Here is a 10,279-nt window from a genome sequence, read left to right on the forward strand (position 1 = left end):
TATTTTTGGACATTTGTGACAACTTGAAAAAACTCACAGATGAACTTTGTAGCCTAGAAATATCCAAAAATAAAGAAAAAGTATGTCATGAATGCATGAAATCTGTGTACATATTAGTCTATTTTATCATTTACTACCATAAAATATACACAAATTATAAAAAATTAAAATTTATCAAAACTTATGCGTACACTTACAGACCATAGATGTCGCCGTTTGCAGTCAAGAGGAATGTAAACAGATGTAAAAGATGCAGTATTCAGTCATAAGTGCATAAAAGTCACTGTAGTACATACTGCACTACTGTAATAATTTTGTAGCTACTTCCAGTTGCTATTGTGGTGAGCTTAAGTGATGTATCTGGTTAAAGCGCATGTGACTCTATTCATCTTTGCCTGAGCAGTTCCTCTCTCCAGTAAATTGAATATTGCAGGAAAAAGTAATGTCTTGAGGTTCTTGCATATTTTTTCATCATGTTTAATGTGCAATACTGTAAACCTTGAATGACATGGGACCCATACAAAGTGCCACCAGTAATGTTGCAAGTGCTCACAAGAAGCTGAGAAAAGTCATGACATTACAATAAAAAGTTGAATTGCTTGATATGTACTGTAGACTGAGGTCTGCAGCTATGGTTGCCTGCCATTTCAAGATAAAATGAATCCAGTGGAAGGACCATTGTAAAAAAAAGAAAAGCCATCATTGTAACTACACCAGCAAGTATGAAAACCTTGCACTTTTTGTGAAAGACTTTTTTATCTTGTATTGAAAATGCAGCACTGATATGGGTGCAGGAGTGCTGAAAGAAAGTCATAGACTCTAACATGATTTGAGAAAAAGCAAAGTCATTATAAGACCACTTAAAGCAAAAAGAAGGTAAAGGATATAAAGCTGCAGAATTCTTTTTTTTCCATAGGTTACTGGGGTATACAGGTGGTGTTTGGTTACTTAAGTTCTTTAGTGGTGATTTGTGCGATTTTGGTGCACCCATCACCCAAGCAGTAAAGCTGTAGAATTTAATGACAGCAAAGGATAGTTTGATAATTTTAGAAAGAGGTTTGTCTTAAAAAAAAGTCAGACACAACACGAGAAGCAGCTTCTCCTGATCAAGAGGCAGCAATGAGTTTCTAGACACCATGAGGAAAATCACTGAAGAGAAAGGATATCTACCTGAATAGGTTTTTAATATAGAAGAAAGTGCTCTATTCTGAAAAAAATTGCCACAAAGGACATTTATTAGTAAGGAAGAGAAGCAAGCACCAGGATTTAAGGCAGAAATGGATAGTTAACTCTATTGTTTTGTGCAAATTCATTCAGGTTTATGATCAGGACTGCCCTTACATATAAAGCTGCTAACTCCTGAGCATTGGAGGGAAAAGATAAACACCAGTTGCCAGTCCTCCAGCTACACAACAAGCAGGCCTGGACAAGAACCCTTTTACTGGATTGGTTCCATTGACACTTTGATTCTGAGGTCAGGAAGTATCTTGCCAGCAAGAACTTTTAAAATTCTTTTGCTATTGGACAATAACCTGGCCACCCAGAACCTGTAAGTTCAACAGTGAAGGTGCTGAAGTGGTCTACTTGCTTCAAAACACAACATCTCAAATTCAGCTTCTAGATCAGGGCATCATAAAGGACCTTTAAGGCTCATTACACACGGTACTCTATGGAAAGGATTGTCAATGCTATGGAAGAGAACCCCAAGAAAGAGAACATCATTAAAGTCTGGAAGATTATACCATTGAAGATGCTATCATTGTTATTGACATCAGACAATCTGGCAGAAGGGTTCTGACGATTCAAGATTGCATTGATTTCTTTAATGACATGGACCCTTCTACAACAGGGGCACCAAAAAGAAACTAAAGAAAACGACAGGAGATCAGTACTATATAGAAACATTCATCCAGAAATGAGAAAGCAAAAAAAGTCACACAGTAGTTATATTTCCATAAAGTTACAGTGTGTGCCTGTCTCTCCTTCTCTACCCTTCTGCCTCCACCTCTTTTGATTCTGCCACCCCAAGAAAACAAGACCAATTCCTCCCTTTCCTCCTCCTCAGCCTACTCAACATACAGACAACAAAGATGAAGACCTTTATGATAATCGAGTTTCACCTAATGAACAGTAAATATATTTTCTCTTTCTTATATGATTTTCTTAACATTTTATTTTCTCTAGCTTACTTTATTGTAAAAATACTGTGTATATATACAGTATATAAAACATATAATATTAAAAATGTGTGTTAATTGATTATTTACATTATCAGTAAAATTTCCAGTCAATAGTAGGCTATTAGTATTTAAGCTTTGGGAGAGTCAAAAGTCATATGTGGATTTTCGACTGCACAAGAGGTAGGGTGGTAGGGGAGTTGGCACTCCTAACTCCTTCATTGTTCAAGTGTCAACTATACTATACTACACACTTAAAAACTTGTTTGTAGGGTAGAGTTCATGTTATGTGTTTTTACTACAATAATAATTTTTTAAAAGGTAAGTTGGAGTTATGTTCAAAATTACTTGGTAAGCTATAGCATTTGGACTTGTACTATGAGACAAAATGGTCAGAACTGTGGCTGTGTGAAAGAGAATGGAGAGAAAAGAGAACTTCTGGAATTTATCTTTATCTTACCCTACCTTCATCAAGCTTACTGCTGAAATCTATCTCCCTGAGATGTTAAGAGGCCAAGGATCCTCATTTCATGCCTTGTCCCTAAAATAAATCATTTTCCAAAGTCCTAGGTCTTATACTAGTCCCCATAAGCAACAGATACAGATTTTAAAAAAGAAAAAATACAGCTGGGCATGGTGACTCACGCCTGTAATCTCAGCACTTTGGGAAGCCGAGATGGGCAGATCACGAGGTCAAGAGACTGAGATCATCCTAGCCAACATGGTGAAACCCCATTTCTACTAAAAAAAAAATACAAAAATTAGCTGGGTATGGTGGTGCATGCCTATAGTCCCAGCTACTCAGGTGGCTGAGGCAGGAGAATCCCTTGAACCTGGGAGGCGGAAGTTGTAGTGAGCCAAGATCGTGCCACTGCACTCCATCCTGGATGACAGAGCAAGAGTCCGTCTCAAAAAAAAAAAAAAAAAGAAAAAATACAAAACTCCCAAATCTTCAGATTCAGTCACTATAATAATAATTTTAAAAAACCCCTCAAACATGTAAGTTAATTTTTAAAATCTAAGAAAATAAGCGCTAGTTTTTGTGTGAAAATCTCACATTTTGGCCTTTGTAATATACACATCTTTGTATTTCTTTTCTTTTTTTTTTTGACACGGAGTTTCGCTCTGTCGCCCAGGCTGGAGCGCAGTGGCGCCACCTCAGCTCACTGCAAGCTCTGCCTCCCGGGTTCATGCCATTCTCCTGCCTCAGCCTCCCATATAGCTGAGATTACAGGCGCCCGCCACCATGCCTGGCTAATTTTTTGTATTTTTAGTAGAGACAAGGTTTCACTGTGTTAGCCAGGATGGTCTCGATCTCCTGACCTCATGATCCGCCCGCCTCGGCCTCCCAAAGTGCTGGGATTACAGGCATGAGCCACCGCGCCTGGCCACATCTTTGTATTTCTTCTAAGAAAACCTATATGTAGTCAGTAACTCTTTTAGTATTCCATAATAATTCACTCTTTTAGTACCCACATAAATTTCTGGCTTCCTGCCCTCACTATGACAAATTCTTAAGGACGATATTAAAACTCAAATATGCACACTGGTAGAAAACGAGATGTTTGCAATAAGACATGCATACAAAGTGCAAACAGCAACATCGAAAGATACTCTCCATCAAACAAAAGAAAATGGCTTACCTCTAATAATAACAGCTAAACTGCTATATTCTATAACTCTCAGTAAAGCAAACTGCAGCCTACTTACATAGCATTGTAAATGGAAAGTTTAGTCACCGGGCTACTGAAAATTATGTTTATTTATCAGCATTACAGGGTTAGTGGGACACAAAAAAAGTTTCACAAGGATTAAACTAAAAAATGAATAACATTAGTCAATACTATCTCAAAGAGGTGCCATTTGTTATACCAAGAAAAACATGAACAAAAAGACATTAAGAATATAATTATAGATTAAGAATCCCAATTTAAGAGTCCGACTCTCCCTTTTTGCTTACTATCTTCAAGCCACACTGACCTGCTTGCTGTTTCACAAGAAGGCAAGCTTGCTCTCATTTCAGAGTTTTTACACTATTTCTTCTGCTTAGAATGTTCTTTCTTAAAAATCTTGGAATAGTTGACTTCTTATCACTTAAGCCTCTATTAAAATATTGTATTACAAATATCACACACATCATTCCTGATCACTCTATCAATAAAATGGCTACTCTTATCCTTAGGTCACTGCCTAACTCATTAACCTGTCATAGTTTCTTCAAATCACTTACCATTAACTGTTTGTCTGCCACCCCTACCAAAAAATGTATGGTCTGTTAAAAACTCACTAGTGTATTCCAAATACCTAAAACAATACCTGGCATTTAATAATAATAGATAACCCTGTGCTACACACTGTTTTAAGTGCTTTAGACGTACTAATTCAGTTAACCCTTATACAACAACTTAAGGTGACTTCTAAACCGTATTTTATAATCAGGAAACCATCTGTAAAATAATTTTCACGTGAGCAAGATTGTTAGTCTTTTATCTCTTTTCCCAAGCACAGAGTACAAAACAGGATTTGGACTCAACATGCCAGATGGTTATGTATTAGCTCCTAATAAAGTGCCCATTATTGACTCTGCATCTTTTTCTTTACTTTAAAAAGTATTCGAATCTCATGAAAAAGTATAATTTAAAAAGTCTCATCAAATTCCATTCAAATCACAACTATTTAATCATACAATACTTTCTTTAATTACTAAAAAAGTATTCCAATTTCCTGAAAAAGCATAGTTTTAAAAGTCCCATCAAATTCCATTCAAATTACAACTCTTCAATCACAGTATTTCTCCACTATCTATAAATTACAGAACAGGAAATATTTTAATGAGATTACAATGAAGTAATCAAATTCTTTAGATGTTATTGTATGACTAAAGTGAAATATTATTCTTCATGAACTCTTGCACTATCAAGAACTTAAATTGTATTATCGTCCAAAAATGAAAGGTTTATTTTGCAGAGGGCAGCAAAATCCTTCTTAGTCCTGTCACCTAAACCTAAAACAACTGAGATTTAAATATTATCCGAATGTAGTTTAAAAAAATCACAGAAATTCTAATTTTAACTCGAGAGGAACTATATATATATATATATATATATATATATAAAATTCTGCATAGGCCGAATGGTAACTTCAAAGAGACTACTTGATTATTTGAGAACAATTAATGGGGAAAACAAGTTTCAGTTTCTATGAGATTCTTACCTGTATAATGCATCATCGATCTCCACAGATGCTGTTGACATAATGGGCAAATTTTTATTTGTGCTGGAAAAAAAAACATGGTTATCAAATATTCACATTTTATAATGTAATATTTGATTATTTGTGTGATCAGATTCACCAGTTACTAAAGGTTTTCACAAACCAAACATATATTTTATTATCTACCACTTTACTTATATTTTTTAAATGGCCTGAAATTAAATTATCGGATTGCTTGTTCTATCCTGTGTAGATTTTAAGATTACAGAGCTCATCATCTTTTATTCTCAGATCTCAGGTGTTGTTTTATCACTGGTACATAAAAATACATATATATGTGTATATATATTTTTTTCTTTTTTTGAGATGGGAGTCTCACTCTGTCAGCCAGACTGGAGTGCAGTGGTGCGATCTCAGCTTACTGCAACGTCCACCTCCCGGGTTCAAACGATTCTCGTGCCTCAGCCTCCCAAGTGGCTGGGACTACACGTGCACACCACCACGTTCAATTAATTTTGTAATTTTAGTAGAGATGGGGTTTCACCATGTTGGCCAGGCTGGTCTTGAACTACTGACCTCAAGAGATCCACCTGCTTCGGCATCCCAAAGTGCTGGGATTACAGGCGTGGGCCACTGTGCCTGGCTGTCTGGTACATGTATTCTAATGGATCTGTATTTCAGCAATTCTGTACCATGAACTTTATATACACACTCTTCCTAGATAAACTCATTCAATCCTATGGATGAATATATATTGATTATATCGAAACTTATTTCTCCACGTGTAATCTTTCCTCTGACCTCCAGATTGTAAACAACTGCCAAAACAATAACTATTCTGATGTCTTAACTGGTATCACAAACATAACAAACTCCAAAGAGAATTCAATTACCCCTGCTTAATCTATTCTTCCTGTCTTTCCTAACTCATTTTCCACTACCATCATTTACTGGGTTGGGCCTGAAATCTAGGGATCTTCTTGGTTAAATTATTCCTCAACTTCCTCCATCTGAGACCTATTAGTTCTACCTTCATAAGAGATCTCAAATCTGATCACCTCTTACTATTTCAATCAGTACAATCTCAAGCCAAACCATCATCACATTTCACCTGAGCTATTTCAAAGCCCTCCTAGCTAGTCTCATTTCCATTATTGCCCTTCCCCTTTATTCTCCATAAAACAGTCTAAATATCTTAAAATGCAGTCAGAAATTATCCCGAATTTGGACTACCCTTCAGTGGATTTCCTTTACTCTAAAAACAAAATTCAAATACCTCACCACGCTTGAAAGGGCCAATGTGTCCTGTCTCCCAATTACCTCTCCAATTTCAACTCCCACCACTCTCCGTTTTCGCTATCTTCAAGCCACACTGACCTGCTTGCTGTTTTGCAAGAAGGCAAGCTTGCTCTCATTTCAGTTTTTACCTATTTCTTCTGCTTAGAATGTTCTTTGTTAAAATTTCAGAATAGTTGACTTCTTGTCACTTAAGCCTCTATTAAAATATTGTGTCACAAATACCACACACATCATTCCTGATCACCCTGTCAATAAAATGACTACTCTTATCCTTAGGTCACTGCCTAACTCATTAACCTGTCAGTTTCTTCAAATCACTTACCATTAACTGTCTCCCACTCCTACCAAAAAATGTATGGTCTGTTAAAAAGTCACTACTGTATTCCAAATAGCTAAAACAGTACCAGGCATTTAATAATAATAGATAACCCCGTGCTACATACTGTTTTAAGTGCTTTAGATGTACTTATTCAGTTAACCCTTACATCAACCTTGTCCAAACAGTGGGCAAGCACTATTGCTGTCTCCAACAAACAGATAGAAAAAAGAGGCTGGCCGGGCGCGGTGGCTCACGCTTGTAATCCCAGCACTTTGGGAGGCCGAGGCGGGCGGATCACGAGGTCAGGAGATCGAGACCACGGTGAAACCCCGTCTCTACTAAAAATACAAAAAAATTAGCCGGGCGTGGTGGCGGGCGCCTGTAGTCCCAGCTACTCGGAGAGGCTGAGGCAGGAGAATGGCGTGAACCTGGGAGGCAGAGCTTGCAGTGAGCCGAGATTGCGCCACTGCACTCCAGCCTGGGCGACAGAGTGAGACTCTGTCTCTGAGACTCTGACTCAAAAAAAAAGAGGCTGAGGGAGGTTAACTTAAAATTTGCCCAAAGTCACAGAGCAGGCAAATGGCACTGCCAGAATCTGAACACAGGCAGTCTAGCTCTTGACTACCACACACACTGCCTACTGTCTCTGCTATTAGACATAAAGAAAACACTTAAAAAAAAACCTGTTAAATGTGACGGGCGCGGTGGCTCATGCTTGTAATCCCAGCACTTTGGGAGGCCAAGGAGGGAGGATCACCTTTAGTCACGAGTTCGAGACCAGCCTGACCAACATGGTGAAACCCTGTGTCTACTAAAAATACAAAAATTAGCCAGGCGTGGTGGCAGGCGCCTGTAATCCCAGCTACCTGGGAGGCTGAGGTGGGAGAATCGCTTGAACCCGGGAGGAGGAGGATGCAGTGAGCCAAGATCCCACCACTGTACTCCAGCCTGGGGGACAAGAGCAAGATTCTGTCAAAAAAACAAAAAACAACAAACCCTGTTAAAAGAATAAATTTTAAAGGAAAAAAAACTAATCTAAATATGCAAATCTGACAAAGTATAACTATTATAGCAACATATTATTTATAGCAGTGCTTGTCCCAATTTTTTCACAGCATGGCCTTCAAAAAACATATCTGTAGGAAACACTGGGAAAAAAAGAGAATTCCCAGGTACAGGGAACCAGTCTGGAGCATTTGGAGCTGAACCACTGTGAGAGCTGAGATCAATATGCTGGCAGAAGTGCAGGCCATTCCTAGTTCTGAGACGCCCTAGTCGTCAATTAAAAGATTCTAAAAACAATGCCACGGCATCAAATTCAGGCTTGGAATCCAACTTTCTAGTCCTAGCATTGATAAATAAGCCAAAGAATTTGTAAACAAAGGTAATTAAAATGTTATCATTTATCTCACCTAACACTGACACATATCAAATGATACCAGCTTCTAGCTAATTAAACGGATAGCTATTAAAAAAATTGATTCCAATTACCAAGGCAAATCGGAAGATAGCTGTGTTCTAAGAGATCACCTATCTAATAAAAAACACACACATACACAATAGGGCATTGTAACAAAATATAAAAATAAACAAAATTTGTTTCTTTTCTTTTTTTGAGACAGGGTCTCTGTCATCCAGACTGGAGTGCAGTGGCACGATCTCGGCTCACTGCAGCCTCGACTTCTCCAGATTCAAGCGATCCTCCCATCTCAGCCTCCCGAGTAGCTGGGACTACAGGAGTGCACGACCTACGCTCAGCTAATTTTTTTTGTATTTTATAGAGATGCGGTTTCGCCATGTTGCCCAGGCTAGTCTAAGAACTCCTGAGCTCAAGCGACCCGCCTGCTTCGATCTCCCAAAGCGCTGGGATTGCAAGCGTTTGAACCACTGCGCCCGGCCAACAAAATTTTTTATTATCTACTTTCCTATCATCTTATCCCTTGGATATCCCAAGGGATCCCAAGTTATCCCAAGGAAAACTTGCTATTTTCCTTGCATGGCGGGGTCAATAGGCCTGGTGGGTAAATCTGAATAAAAACGAGAAGAGCTGCATTCTAACTAGCTCTGACACTTAATGACATGACTGGCACTTTTCAGAAAGTTGTGCCTCACTGTAATGTTTCAAAAATACGTAAAAATAATATGATCTATAAGACAATCAAAAACGCTTCAAATAAGGTGCGGGTTATATTACATAATATCCCTCAAGTCTGGCAGTGTTGGCAATGGCAGACAACACCATGAAACTGAAAGCATCCCTTCAGTCTGAAACTGGCGAAAAGGCTACAGGTTTACAAAGTCTCACATCAGCTGAAAATAATACATCCATCACTTCTATCTTTGGCATGGTGTATTCTGACAGTGGTGGATAGAAATATAACTACTTGCTTTATTAATTATGAGATGACTGAAAGAGGAACTACTAACCAAGAAATTGGTAAAGGCCTGGCACAAATATTTTCCCCCTAATTTTACAAGGGGGGGAAAGACCTGAAGAATTTCAAAACCAAGTGGGAAATAAGAATGGGTAGTAACTTGTGTATTTTTTTTTTTCCTGGCTTTTTTTTTTTCTTCTTCCGTAGTCAACAGAGGCCTCAGGGTGTCCAGATTGGTACTGATTCATTCTTACCAAGTTCCTTCTGGTAATAGTTTTCAAAAGAGGATCTCAGCGGAGGTGCACAGAGGCGCTCCTAGCTTTCTTTTTACGGAAAGGAGGAAAGGTGTTTCCAGTCGCGGAAGCTCACGCTAAGTGACCGGGACCACAACTCGCTCTCGACCGGAGCCCCCCAAGTCTGGTGACTCGGAGGAAGGAGGATCCCGAATCCCAGCCAGAACTGAGAAAGCGCTCAAAGGTGCGGAAAGGGGACTTTTCCTCAGGAAAGCCGGGAACAGCAGAGGGCCTAGCCCACGTCGCCACACCCACTCCGCGCGCGCCCCTCGCCTCCCAGGGCCGGCTCTGCTCGGCCCCGCGGCCTCTCGGGCGCCCCCAGCCCGCCAGAAAGAAAGAAGCAGAAACCCGGAGCCTGGGTCCCACCCGCGACCCCTCACCTTCGCCCGCCTAGTCCTCTCACCTGCCAGTCCCCCAGGAAGAACAAGACGCCTCTTCCCCCTGATGGGTGGCAATAGGCTCGGATCCTTCCATTGCCGCCTGAGACACCGCCGCCGGCTACTAGGAGGTAGGAAGGGGGCGGGACCGCAGGGGTCAAGGGGCGGGCGGAGACGTCATCAGAGGGGGCGGGCCTGGGGAAGCTAGGAGCCCGGCAGAGCCTTC

The 10,279-nt window shown here is 39.7% G+C and overlaps 1 protein-coding gene across 2 annotated transcripts in view; it reads right to left on the minus strand.

Annotated features, from left to right (window-relative positions):
* Window positions 1-10,188, minus strand: part of UBA6 (ubiquitin like modifier activating enzyme 6) — an 87,167-nt gene extending 76,979 nt beyond the window's left edge. Inside the window, exons 1-2 of one of the 2 annotated variants that reach the window (XM_032151881.2) lie at window positions 10,080-10,188; window positions 5,391-5,453 (exon numbers count right to left, since the gene is read on the minus strand). In XM_032151881.2, coding sequence (XP_032007772.1) covers window positions 5,391-5,453; window positions 10,080-10,150 — 134 coding nt within the window. In that variant the 5' untranslated portion in view covers window positions 10,151-10,188. Of the gene's footprint in view, window positions 1-5,390; window positions 5,454-9,637; window positions 9,761-10,079 lie in introns of those variants that run through there. The other variant, XM_032151888.2, reaches the window with a different exon arrangement.
* Window positions 10,189-10,279: the final 91 nt, after the last annotated feature.

This window comes from Hylobates moloch, unplaced genomic scaffold (assembly GCF_009828535.3).
Source record: "Hylobates moloch isolate HMO894 unplaced genomic scaffold, HMol_V3 SCAFFOLD_2, whole genome shotgun sequence".
NCBI lineage: Eukaryota > Metazoa > Chordata > Mammalia > Primates > Hylobatidae > Hylobates > Hylobates moloch.